This window comes from Mobula birostris, chromosome 7 (assembly GCF_030028105.1).
Source record: "Mobula birostris isolate sMobBir1 chromosome 7, sMobBir1.hap1, whole genome shotgun sequence".
Taxonomy (NCBI): Eukaryota; Metazoa; Chordata; class Chondrichthyes; order Myliobatiformes; family Myliobatidae; genus Mobula; species Mobula birostris.
Window position 1 is genome coordinate 29,374,935 of NC_092376.1, and position 24,509 is coordinate 29,399,443.

The window sequence follows — 24,509 nt, forward strand, 5'->3', positions numbered from 1 at the left end:
CCCCCTCTCTCCCCCCCTCTCTCTCCCCCACTCTCCTCACCCCCTCTCTCACCCCCCTCTCTCCCCACCCCCCTCTCTCCCCCCCCCACTCCCCCCCCCACTCACCCCCCCCACTCTCCCCCCCCACTCCCCCCCCTCTCACCCCCCCTCTCACCCCCACTCTCCCCCCTCTCCCCCCCCTCTCCCCCCCCCACCCCCCCCTCTCTCCCCCTTCTCCCTCTCCCCCCTTCTCTCCCCCCCTCTCTCTCTCTCTCTCCCTTCTCTCCCTCTCTCTCTCCCTTCTCTCCCTCTCTCTCTCCCTTCTCTCCCTCTCTCTCTCCCTCCTCTCTCTTTCCCTTCTCTCCCTCTCTCTTTCCCTTCTCTCTCTCCCTCTCTCTCCCTTCTCTCTCCCCCTCTCTCTCCCCCTCTCTCTCCCCCTCTCTCTCCCCCTCTCTCTCCCCCTCTCTCTCCCCCTCTCTCTCCCCCCCTCTCTCCCCCCCTCTCTCCCCCCCTCTCTCCCCCCCTCTCTCTCCCCCCTCTCTCTCCCCCCCTCTCTCCCCCCTCTCTCCCCCCCCTCTCTCCCCCCCCTCTCCCCCCCCCTCTCTCCCCCCTCTCCCCCCCTCTCTCCCCCCCTCTCTCCCCCCTCTCTCTCCCCCTCTCTCTCCCCCCTCTCTCTCTCCCCCCTCTCTCTCCCCCCTCTCTCTCTCCCCCCTCTCTCTCTCCCCCCTCTCTCTCTCCCCCCTCTCTCTCTCCCCCCTCTCTCTCTCCCCCCTCTCTCTCTCCCCCCCTCTCTCCCCCCCTCTCTCCCCCCCTCTCTCCCCCCTCTCTCCCCCCCTCTCTCCCCCCCTCTCTCCCCCCCCTCTCCCCCCCCTCTCCCCCCCCTCTCTCCCCCCCCTCTCTCCCCCCCCTCTCTCCCCCCCTCTCTCTCCCCCCCCTCTCTCCCCCCCCTCTCTCCCCCCCTCTCTCTCCCCCCTCTCTATCCCCCCCCTCTCTCTCCCCCCCCTCTCTCTCCCCCTTCTCTCTCTCCCCCTTCTCTCTCTCCCCCTTCTCTCTCTCCCCCTTCTCTCTCCCTCCCCCTTCTCTCTCCCTCCCCCTTCTCTCTCCCTCCCCTTCTCTCTCCCTCCCCCTTCTCTCTCCCTCCCCCTTCTCTCTCCCTCCCCCTTCTCTCTCCCTCCCCCTTCTCTCTCCCTCCCCCTTCTCTCTCCCTCCCCCTTCTCTCTCCCTCCCCCTTCTCTCTCCCTCCCCTTCTCTCTCCCTCCCCTTCTCTCTCTCTCCCCCTTCTCTCTCTCTCTCTCTCTCTCCCTTCTCTCTCTCTCCCCCTTCTCTCTCTCCCCTTCTCTCTCTCTCCCCCTTCTCTCTCTCCCCTTCTCTCTCTCCCCCTTCCCTTTTTCCCTTCCTTCTCTCTTTTCCCTTCTTTCTCCCCCCCTCTCTCTCTCCCCCTTCTCCCTCTCTCTCTCTCTCTCCCTCCCCCTCTCTCTCTCCCTCTCTTCCCCCCCCCCCTCCCCCTCTACCAAGCCGCAGACAGTTCATGTTTAACAGTGGCCATTACTGAGAAATACACTGCCCTGGAAGTTATAATTGTTTGAATATGTCAGTCCATGGCTTTGCAATTAAGAACTGAAGAATTTAAGTTTCATATGAATCTGAGATCTGGTTCTGTTTTCCTTGTATGTTATGTTTTGTAAATTTACTTTTCCTGTGAGTTGTGATGAGAAAATTGGTTCAGGAATATGGAGATTAGAAATTACCTGTAATTATTAATTGATTTGAAAGTTACTGTTTAGGTAGACTGTTTTTAAATACCACATCATCAGAATATTATTTACATTTGCATCAGTATTATAAAGGTTTTTATACAGCACTAAGACATTAGCAGAGTATTGTAGTAATTTTATGTATTGCACTGTACTGCTGCTACAAAAGAAAACAAATTTCATGACATATGTGAGTAATGATAAACCTGATTCTGATTTATGTCTCTGTTGTGGTCTGAGAGAGGGTAGGGGGCAGGAAGAGGGGAATCATGGTCTCGAAAAGGGGAAGGGAGATGGGAGGAAGTGGGAAGTACCATAGAGGCAGTCTCTAATGATCAATAAACAAATTGTTTGGAATCAGATGACCTCACCTGGTGTCTCAGTGCTGGGTGCGTCTGTACCCGGGTCACTTCCTGCCCTGGCACGCCATCCCTGCCACCTGTACCACATCCCTCCTCTGGCACTCCACCCTCCCATTCCCAACATCCTTTGCTCCCAACAGATTTACAGACTTGCACCACGTTGACAAATGTAGTACTGTCCAAAAGTCATGGGCACCCTTGGTTGTGTAGGATGTGTTCTGGGACCATGAGAGGCTGTCTGAGATATGCATTGCCAGGAGTTTGAAACTGTTTCAAGTGCTATGTCGCCGATATCAAGAGGAGTGTGAGTGGTGTGTGTTTTCCTGGTCGATAACCATCTTTATATTGTTGACATTGTAGAAGGGGTTATTTTTCTGGCACCAGGCTTCCAGCTGTTTCAACTCCTCTCTGTTGGCCGTTTCATCGTTGTTGGTGATGAGCCCCACTACTGTTGTGTCATCGGTGAACTTGACTGTGTGATTACTCAGTTGTTTGGCCGAGTAGTCAGTATTGAGCGGAGTATACGGCAGTGGGCTTGACACATAGTGTGTGGGGGCACCAGTGTGTGGAAGGGAAGGCGATTTGGCCTGTTGTGTTTGGTCTGCCTTACAAAATCATGGCAGACACTGCCTGACTGAAGCCCAGAATCCTGTCAGATCCCCCATAATCTTTTACTCCATCAGTGTCCAGAACTATATCCTTCTCAGATAAAAACAGGAAAAAATGCTAAAAATACTTAGCGGGTTTGACCACGTGTGTGGAATGAGAAACAGAGCTAATATTTCAGGTCAAAGGCCCTTTATCAGAACTAGGAAGGAGACAGAAGAAGTTTATGAAGCTGGAGGGAGGATGAAGGAAGGAGGAACAGCATGTTTCTGATCGGGTAGAACTGGGGTGATGCTGGTGATAACTTGTAAACAAGGTTTTCTAGTTAACAAGTGAATAAGAGAAGTTAGAGAGTGAGTCCCAAGTTGGTGAGGTTCTACATTGATTCTATTATGGTCATTATTCTGTAATAGACTATTGACAAGAAAATAATCCAAAATAATGCAATGGGCTGGCAGGGTAGTGTAGTGTAGTGGTTAGCACAAGGCTTCACAGTATAAGCGACCCAGCTTCAATTCCAGTTGCTGTCTGTAAGGAGTTTGTGTGCTCTCCCCATTACCATGTGGTTTTCCTCCAGGTGCTCCAGTTTCCTCCCACAGTCCAAAGACTTGACGGTTAGTAGGTTAGTTGGTCATTATAAATTGTCCTGTGATTAGGTTAGGATTAAATTGGGAGATTGCTGGGCAGTGCAGCTCGAAGGGCTGGAAAAGCCTATTCTGCACTGTATCTCAGTAAAACAAAATAAATGAGTCTCAGGGTTGTATATGGTGACACTTCTGTACTTTGACAATAAATTTACTTTGAACTTTGAAATAAAGGTAAGCATGTAAAGAATAGGTCCTGATGCAGTGTTTTGACATGAAACATCAACAATTCCTTTTGGTCCTGACGAAGGGTCTTGGCCCAAAACTCTTTTCCATAGATGCTGTCTGACCTGCTGAATTCCTACAGTGTTCTGTGCGTGTTGCTGACAATTCCTTTTCTCCTGTAGGTAGTGCCTGACCTGCTGAAGTTCCTCCGGCCAATTGCTTGTTGCTGAAGATTCTGGCATCTGCAATCTCTTGTGTCTCCTGGACAAGAAATGTAGGGGTTGTGAAATATGGAGCAGGAAAACATGCCTGGCAGGATGGGATGGGTCATCCACTCCAAGATGAAAAAAAAAGCAACATAATGAACCAAGCCGAGCTGTACCCCTATCTCAGTCTCAAATATAATAAACACCCATATTTTTAAATCTCCTTACTACTTCAATTGGAGACTACTTCAGCCCATTGAATCTATGCCAGGTTGCAGAGCAATCCCATTCCACTGGCAATTTCACTCTAACCTATTCTCCTAACATTCCCATTGACAACCCCACCTCCATCCGATCACATGATGAGTAATTTACAATGGTTATTTAACCCATCTTTATTTGAGCACATCTTTGAGATGTGGGGGCTTTAAACGAGCATAGCAGTGGATGAAAACCAGAGCAATAGGTCTGAAAGCAGCAGGATTGAAGGAAAGTGAGAGATTAGGTCAGGTAAATCTTTTAGGAATATTAGGTAGGGCCAGATTAGTGAACCTAGTGGGACTGATGGACTGAAGAGTAGATATTTCAATGAAGGAATATTAAGGGTAAGGCAAGTGAGCCTGGAGCTTGGATTATTGCATGGAACTATGATGTTCTTGCCATTGGCTGAGGGAAGGGCAGGGCTGGCAGCTCTATGTTTCAGGATTTAGATGTGTCAGATGTGGTAGAGAGGAATGTAAGTTTGCTGGGGGAGCTGCACAACTGATCGGGTACTTAGAGAGGACATCCTAGAGGGCTCATCCAGTGAGCCAATAAAGGTAAAGTTGTTGTTCCTTTTCATGTCTTGTGGTGCATTGGGCAGCATTTTTGCTATTTCCATAACATTTGACTGATTTTTACAAGGCAGGGATGGAAACCATGCAGGGAGCCTGCTGGATTTGAACTCACAACCATTCACCTCAAAGCCCAGTGCTGATGCCTTTACATACCAGCTAACTACAATTGCTATGACAAGATTCAAAAATAGATCTCCAAAATAGCCAGTGAGACATTGAAGAACAGATATATAGGAAAGATGTAAATCAACTAGTTTGTTGAAGTGAGTGAATTTAATTTCCCCTGTAATGATTGGGATTTCTTTAGTACAAGGTAAGCCCCTTGTGGGAAAAAGATGGGGTAGAGTTTGTTAGATGCATCTAGGATGGTTTCTTCAAACAATATGTAGATAGTCTAACTAGGGAAGGGCCTATATTAGACCTCATGATGGGAAATGAACCTAGCTAGACGATTGAAGCTTTAATAGAGAATATTTTGGCAACAGTGATCATAACTCTGTAAGTTTTGATTTTATGGCTAAGGGTAAGACTGAACTTTGGGGAAAGTGTTTAATTGAGGACGGCCAATTATCACAGTATTATCTGGGAAATGAATATTATTGGGTAAGTCCACATTGTACAACTGGGAGTTATTTAATGTCATCTGGTCAGAATTCATGACCAATATGTTCCTGTGAGGAAGAAAATTGAGGACAGCAAGGTTGGGGAATCTTGGATGACAAGAGATATTCCAACTTAGTCAAAAAGAACAAGCAGCTCATGTTAAGGTTTAGGAAGCTCAAATTGGACAGAAGCCTTAAGGAATATAAAGGGGACAAGATAAAAACATAAGTAGGCTAAAAGGGGGAATATCCTTGGTGAGTGTAGTTAAGGAGAATCCTAAGGTATTTTATACATAATTTAGAAACAAAAGGGGGAGTGTAGGACCACTCAAGAACAAAGAAGAGAATTTATGCAAGGATCTGAAGTGGGCGAGGTACTAAATGAGTACTTCACATTGATATTCACCTTCTTCTGTTGGGCTGTTCAGTATAAAAGTTGGCAAGAAATAGTAAGATAGCGCAGATCAACACGTGGCTGAAGTCATGGTGCAGGAGGGAGGGCTTCAGATTTATAGATAATTCGGCAGTTTTCCAGGGAAGGTGGGACCTGTTCTGGCGGGACGGGTTACATCTGAACTGGAGGGGGACAAATATTCTTGCAGGTAGGTTTGCTAGAGAGGCTCCGGTGGATTTAAACTGGATACAAGAGGGGAGGGGAACCAGAGTGTAGGAACAGATGTAGGAGAGAAGGAAGAAAAAGAAAACAGTAAAGTTGTTTGCACCATTAGTGATAAACAGAGAGTAAGAGGTGGAAAATTTCTTAAATGCATGTATTTTAATGCTAGGAGCATTATAAGAAAGATGGATGAGCTTAAAGCATGGATTGATACCTGGAAGTATGATTTGGTAGCTATTAGTGAAACATGGTTACAGGAGGGGTGTGATTGGCAACTAAATATTCCTGGATTTAATTGCTTCAGGTGTGATAGAATCGGAGGGACAAGAGGGGGAGGTGTTGCATTGCTTGTCAGAGGAAATATTACAGCGTTGCTCTGGCAGGATAGATTAGAGGGCTCATCTAGGGAGGCTATTTGGGTGGAATTGAGGAATGGGAAAGGTGTAGTAACACTTATGGGGGTGTATTATAGACCACAAAATGGGGAGCGAGAATTGGAGGAGCGAATTTGTAAGGAGATAGCAGATATTTGTACTAAGCACAAGGTTGTGATTGTGGGAGATTTTAATTTTCCACACATTGACTGGGAAGCCCATACTGTAAAAGGACTGGATGGTTTGGAGTTTGTAAAATGTGTGCAGGATAGTTTTTTGCAGCAATACATAGAGGTACCAACTAGAGAAGGGGCAGTGTTGGATCTCCTGTTAGGGAATGAGATAGGTCAGGTGATGGAGGTTTGTGTTGGGGAGCACTTTGGGTCCAGTGATCACAATGCTATTAGTTTCAATATAATTATGGAGAAGGATAGGTCTGGACCCAGGGTTAAGATTTTTGATTGGAGAAAGGCTAACTTTGAGGAGATGCGAAAGGATTTAGAAGGAGTGGATTGGGACAATTTGATTTATGGGAGGGATGTAATAGAGAAATGGAGGTCATTTAAAGGTGAAATTTTGAGGGTACAGAATCTTTATGTTCCTGTTAGGTTGAAAGGAAAAGTTAAAAGTTTGAGAGAGCCCTGGTTTTCAAGGGATATTGGAAACTTGGTTCGGAATAAGAGAGATATCTACAATAAATATAGGCAGCATGGAGTAAGTGAGGTGCTCGAGGAATATAAAGAATGTAAAAAGAATCTTAAGAAAGATTTTTTTTTGCTTTGTATTATTCACTATTATTCTGCACGATTGGGAGTTTTGTTAATTTTTACTATTTGGTTTTACAATTACTCATTTTAAATGTAAAAATGTATCTCCTACTACTTGTATTTTTGCTTTGTTATGTTTTCATTCTATGAAATTAATAAAATGATTGAAAAAGAAAGAAAGAAAAGCTTAAAAGAAGATAAGAGGTTGCTTTGGCAAGTAAGGTGAAAATAAATCCCAAGGGTTTCTACAGTTATATTAATAGCAAAAGGATAGTGAGGGATAAAATTGCTCCCTTAGAGAATCAAAGTGGATAGCTATGTGCGGAGCCAAAAGAGATGGGAGAGATTCTGAACAATTTCTTTTCTTTGGTATTCACTGAGGAGAAGGATATTGCACTGTGTAAGATAAGGGAAACAGGTAGGGAAGTTATGGAAACTATGATGATTAAAGAAGAGGAAGTACTGGTGCTTTTAAGGAATATAAAAGTGGATAAGTCTCCGGGCCCTGACAGGATATTCCCTAGGACCTTGAGGGAAGTTAGTGTGGAAATAGCAGGGGCTCTGACAGAAATATTTCAAATGTCATTAGAAACAGGGATGGTGCCGGAGGATTGGCGTATTGCTCATTATACCATTGTTTAAAAAGTGTTCTAAGAGTAAACCTAGCAATTATCGGCCTGTGAGTTTGATGTCAGTGGCGTGTAAATTGATGGAAAGTATTCTTAGAGATGGTATATATAATTATCTGGATAGACAGGGTCTGATTAGGAACAGTCAACATGGATTTGTGCGTGGAAGGTCATGTTTGACAGATCTTATTGAATTTTTTGAAGAGGTTACTAGGAAAGTTGACGAGGGTAAAGTGGTGGATGTTGTCTGTATGGATTTCAGTAAGGCCTTTGACAAGGTTCCACATGGAAGGTTAGTTAGGAAGGTTCAATCGTTAGGTATTTGTATTGAAGTAGTAAAATGGATTCAACAGTGGCTGGATGGGAGACGCTGGAGAGTAGTGGTGGATAACTGTTTGTCAGATCGGAGGCTGGTGACTAGTGGTGTGCCTCAGGGATCTGTACTGGGTCCAATGTTGTTTGTCATATACATTAATGATCTGGATAATGGGGTGGTAAATTGGATTAGTAAGTACGCAGATGATACTAAGATAGGTGGAGTTCTGGATAATGAAGTAGGTTTTCAAAGCTTGCAGAGAGATTTAGGCCAGTTAGAAGAGTGGGCTGAAAGATGGCAGATGGAGTTTAATGCTGATAAATGTGAGGTGCTACATTTTGGTAGGACTAATCAAAATAGGACATACATGGTAAATGGTAGGGCATTGAATAATGCAGTAGAACAGAAAGATCTAGGAATAATGGTGCATAGTTCCCTGAAGGTGGAATCTCATGTGGATAGGGTGGTGAAGAACGCTTTTGGTATGCTGGCCTTTATAAATCAGAGGATTGAGTATAGGAGTTGGGATGTAATGTTGAAATTGTACAAGGCATTGGTGAGGCCAAATTTGGAGTATTGTGTACAGTTCTGGTCACCGAATTATAGGAAAGATGTCAACAAAATAGAGTACAGAGAAGATTTACTAGACTGTTACCTGGGTTTCATCACCTAAGTTACAGAGAAAGGTTAAACAAGTTGGGTCTTTATTCTTTGGAGCGTAGAAGGTTGAGGGGGGACTTGATAGAGGTATTTAAAATTATGAGGGGGATAGATAGAGTTGACGTGGATATACTTTTTCCATTGAGAGTAGGGGAGATTCAAACAAGAGGACATGTGTTGAGAGTTAAATGGCAAAAGTTTAGGGGTAACATGAGGGGGAACTTCTTTACTCAGAGAGTGGTAGCTGTGTGGAACGAGCTTCCAGCAGAAGTGGTTGAGGCAAATTCGATGTTGTCATTTAAAGTTAAATTGGATAGATATATGGACAGGAAAGGAATGGAGGGTCATGGGCTGAGTGCAGGTCAGTGGGACTAACTGAGAGTAAGAGTTCGGCATGGACTAGAAGGGCCGAGATGGCCTGTTTCTGTGCTGTAATTGTTATATGATTATATGGTTATAAGTCATGTTAGAACATAGAGTAGAGCAGTCCATGATGTTTTGCCAACCTTGATGCCAATTTAACCTAAGTGTCCTCCTCCACATCCCTCCATTCCCTTCATGTTCACGTGTCTATCTGAAAGCCTCTTAAATTCTACCAAACTGCCTGCATCCACGGTTACCCCTGGTAACCCTTTCACTACCACGCTCTGCCTAAAATCTTGACCCTTCTGGTGTCTTTAAACTCCCTCGCCCCCACTGCACCAGCCTTCAAACATGTCCTCTGGTGTTTGACAATTCTACCCAGGGGAGAAGATTCTGTTCTTATTACCCTATCTGTACCTCTTATAATTATAGTTCCTTCCTTTGTGTTTGAGCAGACCTACTTCCTCCTTAGTATCCTGATTTCTTTTCGGTATTTTCCCTAATGCCACAAGCAAGAATAAGAAGCTGCCAAATGGGAAAAAGAGCACGTATGACATACTCTGGTTGGAGTCTTGTATGCAGTAAGCTCAAACACCATTTCTATAGTAATTTTTATGTCTTACACTATAGGACTACCACAAAACAACACATTTTACTGCTTTTGATTAATCCCTGATGTTGCAACACTTTTTGAGGTTAAATACCAACAAAAATATTGATCAAGCTTCTTGTTGTTGGCTAACTCCTTTTCTTTAAATCAAAAATCTTTCCTTGTTGTTTCAGGGACCAAGAGAAGGATCAGAAATGAAGTTGGAGCTGTTCTGCTCAAAGCAGTAAATTCACATTTGGTTCTTCCGTCCTGGTTTTGTGACGTGAACATGACTGAACCTTACGAGGGAAATTCACATAATTGTACTTTTAAAGAAGATTTTAAATATATTCTCCTCCCTGTGTCTTACGGCATTGTGTTTGTGGTAGGGCTTGTCCTCAATGCTCTTGCGATATGGGTCTTTGTATTTCGGATGAGACCATGGAACATTACGACCACCTATATGTTCAACCTCGCTCTCTCAGACATCATGTATGATATCTCTTTGCCTCTTTTGATCTATTATTATGCTAGACACAATGACTGGCCTTTTGGGGCAGCTTTGTGTAAAATTGTCCGATTCCTGTTTTATACCAACCTGTACTGCAGTATTCTTTTCCTCACCTGCATGAGCGTCCATAGATTTCTTGGTGTTTGCTTTCCAATGCAATCATTGAGATGGTCCAACCTACGGTATACCCGGATAGTATGCATTGTTATCTGGGCTGTGGTGATAATATTTCAGGCACCTATATTTGGATTTGTTAATACTGAAAATGCTGGTAACACCACCATTTGTTATGATACTTCAAACCAAAAAAACTTCAATAAGTTTGTGATTTACAGTGCGGTACAACTGGTATTGCTTTTTTGTGGCCCGTTCATGGTGGTTATGATCTGCTATGGAATCACAGCCAAGAAACTCCTCCGACCCAATGACATTCGGCCAGAGTATGCCAGATCCCAGAAAAAATCAATCAAGATGATTATTACTGTGCTCACAGTATTTGTCTTGTGCTTCTTGCCTTTCCACATCACACGGTCCATTTATTACTCCTCCAGAAGCCTTCATGTCAGCTGCAGGACTCTCGATGCGGTCAACCTGGCCTACAAACTAACCAGGCCCCTGGCAAGTGCAAATAGTTGCCTTGATCCAATACTTTATGTTCTGGCTGGACAGACATACCGGAGTAAGCTGGCACGTAAAGGCCATGGTGTGGAGAAAAAGCACAATCACCCTTCAGCCCAGAAAACAATCAGTGGAATGGATGTTACATGCTCTGTTTATTCCACTGAGATCCGACTTGAGGAAATAAAGCAAGGTACTGGTGGAAGTAGTGATGGTGTCTAAAGGTATTTGGTATTGCAAGCTTGTTTTAAAGGGGAGAAATTTAAAGCTGAGTAGATATGGTAGCTTGCAGTTGAATATCTAATTCCAATCTAATATCACTGACGAACACACAGGATGCCCCAGCGAAATTAAGTTCTGACTTTAAATTTTCACATGGGCTGGTGAGCGAGAAAGTCACCGGACGAGGAATACGCGAGAGGCTGCTTTAATTGTGCCACAATTAAAATTATTATTAAGTTAAAAATTAAGTTGTTCCTACGATGGTTGTAGGATCACAGATGCAGTGTTTAGGTGCAAATATGTGGAGTGTTTACCACACATGCCCCACAGATTAGTACTGGACAGGGCCAATAAAAGACCATTGATGACTGCTCAAAATGCAAACTTACGTTTATTTTTTAATTGTTGGCAAAGTCAGGAGGAGGATCTGTGCTCTCCCCAGACTCCAAAATGAATCCTGAACCATGGTTGGCCAACTCAGGATCATCCCTCCCTCCTCTTAGGCCTGACTTTATTGGCTCAGCATGGGACCCTGCCGGTCTTTTTCTGATCCAGAATTGCCAAGAGCCACCAGGACCCCTGTGCTTACTGAATGGCATCATCTGGAATTGTATGGCCTGCAAATAGACAAATTGTCACCGAGTATCATAAAAGTATCCGGAAATAGGGTGGACACTTGGCTCATCTATTTCTAAACTACAATTTGTAATTTCCCTTACCCTTTTCACTTGCTGCTTCATAAATATTCATGTCACTGGAAAGTATTTATGCTAATCCAGAGTCGCACCTGTTTGCTGCAGGCAAGGGAAATGCAACAAATGGACTCTCAAGGACTTCTGGGAATAATTTCACCTTCAAAAAGTCTAATCTCTTTCAAATTTGGGTTAGATAAACAAAGCAAAATTTTTCCCAGGATCAAATTTCAGCTTAAATAAATAGTGCTGTACTATTCCTGTGTTGAATGTATCTTGCCTCACACAACTTGTGCACAGATTGATTGATGCATTCAGCTGCAATCGCAGTTCTGACATTGAACAGCTTTTTTAACCTTTGCCTGTCATCAGAGATATTTTAAAGGATTAATGTCCTCTGCGATTTTAATTATTCAAAAGAGTTAAACCGAACAGCAAAATAGCTGCAGATAGAAATTCATGCAAATATATTTGAGTTTCTTGACATCATTTGAATTTTAAGGCTTTTAAAACAGCTGGAAAATTCCTGTCTTAGAGCTGGCCATTTTGAAAACTGTGGTGCTACCAATTGTGTCAATATTAAACGTGAACATGAAGAGATTTAAAATAATTTTAATTCTGCACGTTTTTGCACATTTTCTGATCTTTAAAAATTCCCATTGGTTGTTACCTTACCTTGATTTTGTACTTAAGACAGAATAAGCTGTATACAGCTACAAACAAGAGAAAATCTGCAGATGCTGGAAATCCAGAGCAACACATACAAAATGCTGGAGGAACTCAGCAGGCCAAGCAGCATCTATGGAAAAGAGTGGAGCTGACATTTCAGGCTGAGACATCTGCTGAAAGGTCTAAGCCCGAAATGTCGACTCTGCTCTTTTCCACAGATGCTGCCTAGCCTGCTGAGTTCCTCCAGTATTTGTGTGTGTTGCAACTGTAGTCTCTTGTGTCTTTTTTCTCGGCTTACTGTGACCTGCAGTGAAATAAAGAGTAAATGACAAAATGAGGAGATGGGTGCAGGAATAGGCCACTTGGCCCCTCAAGTCTGTCCTGCCGTTGTCTGATCTGCCCCAGGTCTCGTCTAATCTATACCAGTTATAGGACGGCTTGATCCATTAACCTTTGTGTTATGGGCCCAGAATGCTTCCTCAGCACCAATCAGAAGGGGTGCAGGATTAACAGAACTGCTTCCCTGGTTGCCAGCATGTACCCTATGGACGAATTAGCTTTATTATGAGTTGAAATATGGGATAGGATCTCTTACACCAGTTCATTCTCTTACAGACCATTAGAGCTCTTTACATACTGTACAACCTCAGGTCCACAAATCACATTGAAGCCTGTATCACTTCACCTGAGCTGGTTCATGTTTGTTCCATTCTCCCTCATACCCTTAAATAGACTTTGTTTCGACATTTCTACATTTATGACCTGAATCAGTTCCAATAATCAAACAGCTTTTTCCACTGCTCATCTAATCTATACTTATTTAATTCCAACAAATCTTCATTTATACTGTTAAGTAAAAAATATTGAACAATAGGGTCACATAGTTTTTGTTTATATTTTAATATTTTTGTTCTGAAACAGAAATTGTTCATGTGCTGTATCAAGTTGGCAAAAAGTTTTAAATCTGCTATTATATAAATAGTGAAGTCATTCGAGAGTTTTATAAAAGCTGAAGATGTAAGTTAATAATATTTTGAGTTTGTTCTAGAAATTTTTGTAAGTACTCCCTTTGACATTATTCTCCTATGCAAAATTCAGAAAGATTGATTCATCTAACCCAGAAACGAATATTAAAGTTATTAAGACAGGTATCTTCAAAAGTTATTAAAAAAACACAAGAAAATCAAGACACTGGTTCAAACTGGACTGCAGATGTTCAAGAAAGTAACTCACCATATCTCCAGAAAGGCAAATCAAGATGGGTAGAAATGCTGGCTTTGCCACTAATTCTCAATCCTCTTAAAGAATAAAGCAATCTGAAAAATGAGGAGAGTAGATCTTTTGAAATGTCATTGTTAAGAGAGACCCCTCTAGCATTCGGTCTCTAGTGTGGTAAGTGCTGTTGAATTTTGTTAGTTAAAAGGGGGCTGATGCTTCACATTTGAAGATGCATGTAAGTGACAACCAAACAATTATAAATGAAAATATGTCTGTTTATCAGTAGCATTGATGTATTTTGATTTGTAATCGACACTGGAACAATAAAGGACAGTGCTTTCACTAACCATGAGTGCTGTTAGTGCCAGTAGTACTATGAAGGATTCCACTGTGAACTGACACCAGAATCCCACTCAGTAGTAAAGGAGAGGTCACTCGTATATAGTGCATCTCCATGGCCATTTGCAAATCACACTGAAGCCTGCATCACAAAATGAAGATGCTGGTCCAATGCTTGATCTTCAAGGTCACAAAACATACAAAAGGTGATTAGTGTCACATTGACATGGAGGTATGTCTTGCATATTAGGATGCATATTACAAGCTCATTATTCAATGCAGGGAAATTCCAGTGTTCACCATTTCTTTAGGTAGAAGTATATCCTCCAGACGTCATATTGGTTAAGATGCAATAAAAATAAAGTGTAAGGCATGAGAATGAAGAATCAAAAGCCATAAGATTGAAAACAACATTTGTGACGTATTGTCTAGTTTGAAGTTGATGACAGCTGATTTTGTGCTGGAGGCTGCAGACTGTTTCAGTCCTTCCTTGGTATCAGTCCAAATACTTCATGTACTGTTGGTTTTACATGCAGTGCTTATTGTCACTTGGATTTGGGTGTACTGTGTTGGATGCTGAGGGAAACAAATTGAATTTGGTGACCGAGGAGATACGTACATTTTCCATACCTTTCCAAAATTTTGTTCTTGGTAATGTTGCAGTAAGGGTGAAGTGGCTTTGGGGACTCGGTCTGTGAGGAAACATTTGAATTTGGGTACTGATGGTGAATCACTGGGCAATGAACTGGTTGCTTAGAATCCACTTCCCATTATTCTGTGATACATTTTAAACCTAGCCTGAAGCATTGCATTGTGCTAATATTGGCTTTGATGCATGCATTTATAAAGTGGCTTTCCACCTTTGCAATGTATCCTACTGTATATAAATGTAACTCATGATACTATAGTTCATCATCGCACAGCAAGCCACCTCTTTTTATTTTTCCATTACAATCAGTGGAGTTTTATGACATTTTTGTATGAAGAACTGTTTAATAAAACATTTTGTAATGATTTCTAATATGAGTCATATTTGTTAATTATAGCACCCAGTTATTTCAGGGTACACATTGAATTGAAGGAGTTCTTTTCAAACTTCAATTCCCAATTTATTTATTGCAGACACTCAGAAGGCAGCCTTTCACATGGCAATTTATTGTTTTTTGTAATGCTGTGGTATATACATATCAGGATCTCCATACTTTCTGCTGAGGCTTGTGATGGTGATCATCACCCATTGTCCTTCGAGACAGATGGATGCCAACCACCAACAATATATGCAACAATTTGCTAGATTCTGGATCTAATGTTAATTGGTATGCAGATTCAAGCTATGACCAATATCTCGATATCTTAGGGTAGAGCGATGTGGCAGAGGAGGTGCGGCTGCTGCCTGCAGAAGTATCAAAAGGTGCCCGAAATACTGGATGTCTCTAGAGAGAGCAATGCCAGAGCTGCCCAGTTAAACGATGTTGCCTTAGGGAGAAGCCACTAGATGTTCTGACCACAGGTCACCTGGGCATTCATCTGAACAAAGGACACAAATGTGTTGGAGTCTTCCAGCCACTGGTTCTATGGAACTGGGGGACGATAGTACTTCACTTCCAGTTCCTGGCTGGTTGCTGTAAAAAACCACACCACGTTTCTATACAATGTATAAAGAACCCATTTTGGTCCAGCTGTACAAGATGGTGAGACTCCAACATTGTGTGTAGATCTGGTTGCCTGGCGATAGGAAGGATGATTTTAAGCTGGAAGGGGGTGCAGTAAGGATGTTACTGAAACCGGAGGGCTTAAGTTCTAAGAAGAGACTGGACAGCTGGGGTCTTTTTCTCCACAACACAGGAGGCTCAGTGTGAACTTATAGAGATATATAAAATCATGGTGGGGTGAGTGCATAGAAAGGTTAATGATCATAGACTTCTTTTCCAGGTAGGGGAGTCCTTTCATCATTTTTAAACAAAGCTATAATTTTAGCAATAATCAAATCCATTGATGCCATGCAGTCAGGGGAGATTGAAAAATTGTTCTAGTTTCCCTTTAAATTTCACTCCAACGCTTCCTTTGCATTTTCTGACTTGGGGTCTCACATAAGCCTATCCGTTTCTGTGCTGCATTTGTCATAACTCATAACTTTGGGTCAGTGGTTAATTATCAATCAATTTTATAAGCACACAGATAATTCATGTTTGTGACACCATGGAGAATAAAGTATGGCTGCAGCACACTGTGATATCACGGACACTTTCCCTGAGTAGTCTGATGAGGCAGCAGGTCAATAACTGATCACCAGCCCTTTCTCCAGCCTCACAAATAGCTTCCAATTGCTGTTACTGCTGACACAGGCGGATTAGACAGAAAGATCATGTGACCATTCATCACTACACCAGAGCGGTGACATTTAGCACAATTCATTTCCATCAGCTTTCATTGCTGCACATTATTGATCAACAGAAATAAACTCCAAGGGAAGAGGAGATTATTATGAGTTATTCCTTGCCATCAAAATCAAATATTGTCTGTCACCTGAAAACTGCACATACTGCATTTAAGGTTCTCTTGTAGCTCTCTGACCTTCGCAAACACTGTCTTCAAACTGAAAAATATCAGCTCAAAGATTCAGTTTCCAGATCACCTTCTGCTGATGTTTGTAATAATTTCTCTGAATGAATGTCTTGACCAACAGTCCTGAAGAAGGGTTTCAGCCCGAAAGGCCAACTGTTTATTCATTTCCATAGATGCTACCCGGCCTGCTGAGTTCCTCCAGCATTTTGTGTGTGTTGCTTCAGATTTCCCACAATTACAGACTTTCTGATGATTGATAATTGATAATTGATTGTTCCTGCCTGGTGCTGATGAACTCCTGCAGCACAGAAAATAGAACAACAGTATGGGATGTGATCAGGCTCTTTCCCCACCTTGTTGATGCCAGTCTTACTAATGCCAACAGTAACCCTGTATATCCTTCCTGTTCACGTGTCTGTTTAAACATCTCTTAAATGTATCCACTTCCATCACTTCCCCTGGCAGCGTGCCCCAGGAGCTTTTAAGAGGTTCCAGTGAAGGGTCTCGGCCTGAAACATTGTCTGTTTATTCCCTTCTATAGGTGCTAACTGACCTGCTGAGTTCCTTGAGCATTTTGCGTGTGTTCCTCTAGATATATGATGTCTGTGAAATCTCTTCCAAGAGGCATCTTGGCTGAAAGGCAGAGGGTTCTGAGTTAAAATCACACTTCTAGTTGTGACATTTCCTCTATACTAGTGAAAATTGTTCAAGGGGAGGAAATGTTTTGATTACATCTACACCAGCTTCTGTTTCCACAATCCACTTCTGTTAACACATTGCCTCTGATTCAGCTATTTATCCACCCTTTATTTGGCTCTCATTTAAAGAGCACCGTGGTTTTGCTGTAAACTGCATGTTACGGCAGAAGAAATAGTCTCCTTATTGAGTGAGAAGTATTATCAGCAAACACCCTGGTGAGGTGAATTAGCCAAACATTGGATTGATTAAGTTAATATTTGTGCCATTTCAAGTATCAATGAAAACAGCCTAAGCTTGTCCAAACATTCTTATCTGTTGGAAAATCAGAGGGCACTGGGCTAAACAATGGACTGAAATTCCAGGAAGCTTTCCTGACTGGTGGAAGTGCTTAGAACAGGAGCCAGGCAATGAAGCAAAAGACATTTGTTGGAAGAGGGTGGCTAGCTAAGGATTAAAAAAAAGCTTGCTCCATTTGTAGGGGCAGTTGGTAGTACTGGATGGAATTTCACTCCACATGTTTATAGGAAGATATACTTACCTTGGAGGTGATGTATTGTAAAGCTCCTAGATTGATGGGATGATGAACACTGACTGGAGCTCAGAAGAATGTGATGTCACCTCATTGAAACAAATTGGGTTTTGAGAGTGGCTGGTCGTGTAGATACTGAGGAGCCAACTCTTAATACTGGTGAGTTGAGAAGTAGGTGCCAGGGGAAAGGTGTCAGAAGTTGATGACAATGTACTGGTTTCCTGCTGCACCGATTGTTCATGTGAACTCCTTCAAAGTTTAAAGTTCAAAGTTCAAAGTAAATTTTTATCAAAGTACCTGTATGTCACCATATACAACCCTGAAATTCATTTTGTTGTGCGTGTACTCTACTCAATAAATCTATAGAATAGTAACCACTACAGAATCAGTGAAAGACTGCACCAACTTGGGGTTTCAACCAGCGTGCAAAAGACAACAAACTGTTCAAATATAAAAATAAAAAATTATAATAATAAACAAATAAGCAATAAATATTGAGAACATGAGATGAAAGAGACCTTGAAAGTGAGTCTATTGTTTGATGGAACGTTTCAATGATGGGGCAAGTGAAGTTGGGTGAAGTTATCCTCTTTGGTTCAAGAGCCTGATGGCTGAGGGGTAATAACTGTTCCTGAACCTGGTGGTGTGGGTCCTGAGGCTCCTGTTCCTTCTTCTTAATGGCAGCAGGGAGCAGAGAGCAAGTCCTCGGTGGTGGGAGCAATACTGCACTGATAAAAACACTGAGTAAATAGTCAAGGTTTTGGAGTGGTGTTTGAGACTTGTAATTCATGGAGAGGAGTGCCAGGTGACAGTGTAATTTTGAGTTGAACTTAGAGAGATCTCTGCGGACAAAACCAGGCTAAGTGAATGGGTAAGAACATGGACTATAATATGGAAAAGTGTGAAATGTCCACTTTGGTAGAAAGGTGGAGTATCCTTTAGATGGCAAACGATTGAAAGGTGTTGGGATTCAGAGAGACTTGGATGTCCTTGAAATATTGGAAGTCTAATTACAGGGACAGCGGGGAGAAAGATGGTCTCTATTGCGAGAGGTTTTGAATGTGCAAGTGCAGGTACTTGCTCGAGTTGTGTATCAATGATGGGACCATATAGGTTTGTGTTCTCTGCAAAGGAAGGATATATTGCAATTGATGGAGGGCAGTGAAGGTTCACCAGATTAATTCCTAGGTTGGCTGGTTTGTGATGTGACAGATGATTAAAAAGATTTATGGGCAATCTGAGGGGGAGCTTCATTCAGAGGGCGGTGCTAGTGTGGAAAGAGCTGCCAGCGAGTTTAATTGTGACATTTAGTCAAGGTCAAAGTAAATTTATTATCAAAGCAAGTATGAAGTCAGAAAATATTAATTACCCTGAGATTCATTTTCTTGCAGGCATTCACAGTAGAGCAAAGAAATCAAGACGGACAAGCAAGCAATGTGCAAAAGAAGGTACATTGTGCAAATACAAACAAAACAAATATTGATAATAAAATAAATAAATAGATAAATTACATTGAAAATGAGCTGTAGAGAAGTTTGGGTGGCAACACGGATGAGAGGGGTATGAGTGGGCAATGATCTGGGTGGAGTTAGATAGGACTAGGCCAGGGGTTCCCAAACTGGGGTCCATGGACCCCTTGCTTAATGGGGTCCATGGCTTATAAAAGGTTGGGAACCTATCAACTAGGCAGAAGACAAGGCTGGCATGAACCAGATGGGCTGAAGGACCCATTTCTGTGTTGTAGTGCTCAATGACCATAACTATGCCAATAATTCCTAGAGTTTAGAAGGACGAAAGGTGATCTGATTGAAACATTCATCATTCTTAAGCGGCTGAGTTAATGTTTTTCTTGGCTGGGGGGGTGGGGATAAGGCATCAACCATTTGGGACAGGGATAAGGATAAATTTCTTCACCTAGTGAGTGGTGATTATTTGGAATCCTTGACTCAAGGAAGATATAGATATGAAGGGAATTATGAGAAAGTGGCACTGATGTAAAATATCAGCTACAATATTATTGAATGATGAAGCTGTCACAAATGTAACAATGGCTGCCTTCTGCTTCCAGTTCCTTTGTCCTCTGAGTGAAGGCTATAACCATCACCCAGGGTGAGGAGGGAGAGAAGAGACTGACTGTCCATTGCAGAAACCATCCAACATATCATCTCATCTATTTCAAAAGGTGGATTTTACAACAGGAGAAAGATCTGCCATTCAGACATAGAGATTGAAAAGATGTCCAATCTATATTAAAGTGTTAGGCTCTTGTTATTTCGATATACAGAGGAAGATAACAGTGCCTCTAATGAGATTAACTCAGTTGTAGATTTTTTAAATGTGCTCTGTTGAATAAGAAGCTTAATTCTGAGTGTGATGAAGTATTTCCACCCATTAAAGATGAGAAGAATTATGTGGGAGTAAGTTGGAGCTCAGCAGTGTGATTCATAAAGTCACACATTATGAAAAAGGTGCTGAAGTCCAACTCACCCATGCTGACCAAGTTGTCTAACTGAGTTAATGCACTTGCTAGCATTTGGCTCGTATCTCTCCTAACCTTTTCAATCTATGTCCCTGTCCGAATTCCTTTTCAATGTGGTAATTAGCAGCTCATTCCATGTAGAATGTTAAATCACCCCTCTTTCTTCCGACTGAGCTCAGCGAAGTTCCCAACGTAGCTATCGATAGAGTTTTAATCCACTCTTACATTCAGCTGCCACTGAATGAACTAGGTCTCACCAGTCCATACTGCAGATGGACATTGTCTGCAACAGCCCAAGTTTCCCACCAAGCTGAGATGGTGGAGCTAGAAGGCTACACAGATATAACAAGCTGTTCCAGGAATTTAATGTACTGGAAAACATCATGTTCCCTGATCTGTCAGTGGATTTGCTAGAACAGTTCAGAAGGAATTGAATCACACCTGCTTAGCCTGTCATGCCTTACATGCATCCTCACTGCAATTATACATTTTGGTTCATAGCTTGCAATCTTGGCAAACTTTTGTACAGTATGACTTTGTTTAGTATAACCTCTGGAAGCAAAATGATGGTTTAACCTTAAACAGAATTTCAGAAAGTAGTCTAACAACTAGCACTTTTACTTAGAAGAAACGGCTCTGTGGAGATTCTGAATATCGCTTGGATAATTTTAATGTTGTGAACATCCAGCACTTCATTGTCATAGTGAATAGTTATCCATTCACAGCCAGTCAACAGAGCATTACAAATAGATATGCACCTGTTGGGAAATGTAATCAGTTCAGTAGGTGAGAGGAATGTTGTTTGAAATCTCTTGAACACAATCAGAAAACAATATTTAAATCCTGACTTTAGTCCTTCTTTCCCTTGGCAATTAACTTTTTAGTTGACAATTAACGATGTGGGATGATTCTGGATTGAAAGCTTAATGAGGACTGTCTGCTGATGGTGTGGTGGGGTAAGGTGTGAAGATTGTTATGAAAACTAAACTATCTTCATCCAATGACAAATGAATGTCAGAGAGTCATAAAATCATACAGCGTGGAAGCATACCATCGACCCAATGAGTCCTTGCTGACCACCAAACATTCACTTACTCTCATCCTGTATCAAACCCTTTCATATGCCTTTCCCTCATAACCCTTGACCCTTCATTAATCAAGAAACTATCAATCTCTGCCTTAAATTCACCCAGTGACTTGGCCTCCACTGCTCTCTGTGGGAACAAATTCACCCTCCAGATGAGGAAATTTCACCTCATCTCAATTTACATAGAAACATAGAAAATAGGTGCAGGAGTAGGCCATTCAGCCCTTCAAGCCTGCACCGCCATTCAGTATGATCATGGCTGATCAACTCAGAACCCTGTACCTGCCTTCTCTCCATACTCCCTGATCCCTTTAGCCACAAGGGTCTCCCTCTTAAATATAGCCAATGAACTGGCCTCAACTGTTTCCTGTGGCAGAGAATTCCACAGATTCACCACTCTCTGTGTGAAGAAGTTCTTCTTCATTTTGGTCCTAAAAGGCTTCCCCTTTATCCTCAAAATGTGACCCCTCGTTCTGGACTTGCCCAACATCGGGAACAATCTTCCTGCATCTAGCCTGTCCAATCCCTTTAGAATTTTATACGTTTCAATAAGCTCCCCCCTCAATCTTCTAAATTCCAGCGAGTATAAACCGAGTCGATCCAGTCTTTCATCATATGAAAGTCCTGCCATCCCAGGAATCAATCTGGTGAACCTTCTTTGTACTCCCTCTATGGCAAGATTAGGGTCTTGCCTCAGATTAGGGGACCAAAACTGCACAAAGTGCTCCAGGTGTGGTCTCACCAACGCCTTGTACAACTGCAGTAGTACCTCCCTGCTCCTGTACCCGACTCCTCTTGCTATGAATGCCAGCATACCATTCGCCTTTTTCACCGCCTGCTGTACCTGCATGCCCACTTTCAATGACTGGTGTATAATGACACCCAGGTCTCGTTGCACCTCCCCTTTTCCTAATCAGCCACCATTCAGATAATAATCTGTTTTCCTGTTTTTGCCACCAAAGTGGATAACCTCACATTTATCCACATTAAATTGCATCTGCCAAGAATTTGCCCACTCACCTAACCTATCCAAGTCACCCTGCACCCTCTTAGCATCCTCTTCACAGCTAACACTCCCGCCCAGCTTTGTGTCATCCGCAAACTTGGAGATGCTGCATTTAATTCCCTCGTCTAAGTCATTAATATATATTGTAAACAACTGGGGTCCCAGCACTGAGCCTTGCGGTACCTCACTAGTCACTGCCTGCCATTCTGAAAAGGTCCCGTTTATTCCCACTCTTTGCTTCCTGTCTGCCAACCAATTCTCTATCCACATCAATACCATACCCCCAATACCGTGTGCTTTAAGTTTGCACACTAACCTCCTGTGTGGGACCTTGTCAAAAGCCTTTTGAAAATCCAAATATACCACATCCACTGGTTCTCCCCTATCCACTCTACGAGTTACATCCTCAAAAAATTCTATGAGACTCGTCAGACATGATTTTCCTTTCACAAATCCATGCTGACTTTGTCCTATGATTTCACCGCTTTCCAAATGTGCTGTTATCACATCTTTGATTACTGACTCTAGCATTTTCCCCACCACTGATGTCAGGCTAACCGGTCTATAATTTCCCGGTATCTCTCTCCCTCCTTTTTTAAAAAGCGGGGTTACACTATCCACCCTCCAATCCTCAGGAACTAGTCCAGAATCTAAAGTGTTTTGAAAAATTATCACTAATGCATCCATTATTTCTTGGGCTACTTCCTTAAGCACTCTGGGATGCAGACCATCTGGCCCTGGGGATTTATCTGCCCTTAATCCCTTCAATTTACCTAACACCACTTCCTACTAACATGTATTTCCCTCAGTTCCTCCATCTCACTAGACCCTCGGTCCCCTACTATTTCTGGAAAATTATTTATGTCCTCCTTAATGAAGACAGAACCAAAGTAGTTATTCAATTGGTCTGCCATGTCCTTGTTCCCCATGATCGATTCACCTGTTTCTGACTGTAAAGGACCTACATTTGTCTTAACCAATCTTTTTCTTTTCACATATCTATAAAAGCTTTTACAGTCAGTTTTTATGTTCCCTGCCAGTTTTCTCTCATAATCTTTTTTCCCTTTCCTAATTAAGCCCTTTGTCCTCCTCTGCTGAACTCTGAATTTCTCCCAGTCTTCAGGTGAGCCACTTTTCTGGCTAATTTGTATGTTTCTTCTTTGGAATTGATACTATCCCTAATTTCCCTTGTCAGCCACGGGTGCACTACCTTCCCTGGTTTATTCTTTTGCCAAACTGGGATGAACAATTGTAGTTCATCCATGCGATCTTTAAATGCTTGCCATTGCATATCCACTGTCAACCCTTTAAGTATCATTTGCCAGTCTATCTTAGCTAATTCACGTCTCATACCTTCAAAGGAACATCCTTTTATTTTTTGTTTGAAAGGGACATCGTTTATTCTGAACGTGGCAGAGGCTGCAGCCTGCACCGTGGGTATGCACATCAATGCTCACGACCTTCTCCAGATGCACAGTGGGGAGCATTCGAACACGGTGCGTCACCGTGTGGTACGGAGACTGCACTGTGGTGGACAGCAGGGCTCCGCAACGAGTGGTTCAAACTGCCCATCACATCAATGGCTTCAGCCTACCTACCATCAAGGGCATACTGTATGTACAGAAAGGTGCCAGAGTAAGGCCAGCAAGATCATGAAGGAGCCCACCCAACCTGCTCTGTTTGTCCGACTCACATCGGGGAAGAGGCTAGACCAGGACGACTAAGCAGTTACTTCCCCCAAGTAGTCTGGCTGACCAGCACCTCCACCCATTAACCGACCTCACCACTACATACACATCATCTGACGTCACTTTATGTACGTACAATCAGTCTATGGACAGGTAACTGTTAATTGTACATTGTGTTATAAAAGATTGCTTTTATACTTATATTTATTGTGTTTTAGTTTGTGTTTCTTATTGCGTACTTAATGCTTATTGTGTCTTTTTATGCTGCATTTAATGGATCCAATCAGGAGTAACAATCATTTTACCCTTTTTTACACTCATGTACTGAAGAGTGACAATGAACAATCTTGAATCTTGAATGGTGCTTGGATCAAGTATCTGTAACCCGCAGGGGTATGGATCAAGTGTTGGTCAAGGTGGTAGCATGTTAATGGGCTCTTTTATTGGGCCAGCATGGAAGCCATGGGCTGAATGGTCTCCTGTGCCATAAGGACTCTGAACAGAGGATCTACCGGTTAATGGTTCTGGAAATCTGATCTCTGATTTTGAAAGGAAACACATCAGGAAATTCAGAAAAAAATGCACAAAAACTATGAACACCCGATCCTGGTGTTGGCTGACTTTTGAGGGTATGATCCGGGCAATGGGTAAGCTTACGGGGACTGAGCACGTTGTTGGGTGGGTCCTGGGACTCAGCCCAGTATTAGGGGCATTCTGTG

At 42.6% G+C, this 24,509-nt stretch overlaps 1 protein-coding gene and 1 long non-coding RNA gene across 4 annotated transcripts in view; one reads left to right on the plus strand and one right to left on the minus strand.

Annotated features, from left to right (window-relative positions):
* LOC140200081 (P2Y purinoceptor 2-like) overlaps nt 1–12,280 on the plus strand; it is a 37,163-nt gene extending 24,883 nt beyond the window's left edge. Inside the window, exons 1-3 of one of the 3 annotated variants that reach the window (XM_072262826.1) lie at nt 1,579–1,646; nt 3,693–3,784; nt 9,663–12,280. In XM_072262826.1, the coding sequence (XP_072118927.1) occupies nt 9,758–10,819 (1,062 nt within the window). In that variant the 5' untranslated portion in view covers nt 1,579–1,646; nt 3,693–3,784; nt 9,663–9,757 and the 3' untranslated portion in view covers nt 10,820–12,280. Of the gene's footprint in view, nt 1–1,578; nt 1,647–3,692; nt 3,785–9,662 lie in introns of those variants that run through there. The other 2 variants (XM_072262825.1, XM_072262823.1) reach the window with 2 other exon arrangements.
* Nucleotides 1–24,509, minus strand: part of LOC140200082 (uncharacterized) — a 37,909-nt gene that overhangs the window by 9,280 nt on the left and 4,120 nt on the right. The window contains exons 2-3 of the long non-coding RNA XR_011886555.1: nt 16,856–16,935; nt 13,414–13,496 (exon numbers count right to left, since the gene is read on the minus strand). This is a non-coding gene — a long non-coding RNA (uncharacterized lncRNA). The remainder of the gene's footprint in view (nt 1–13,413; nt 13,497–16,855; nt 16,936–24,509) is intronic.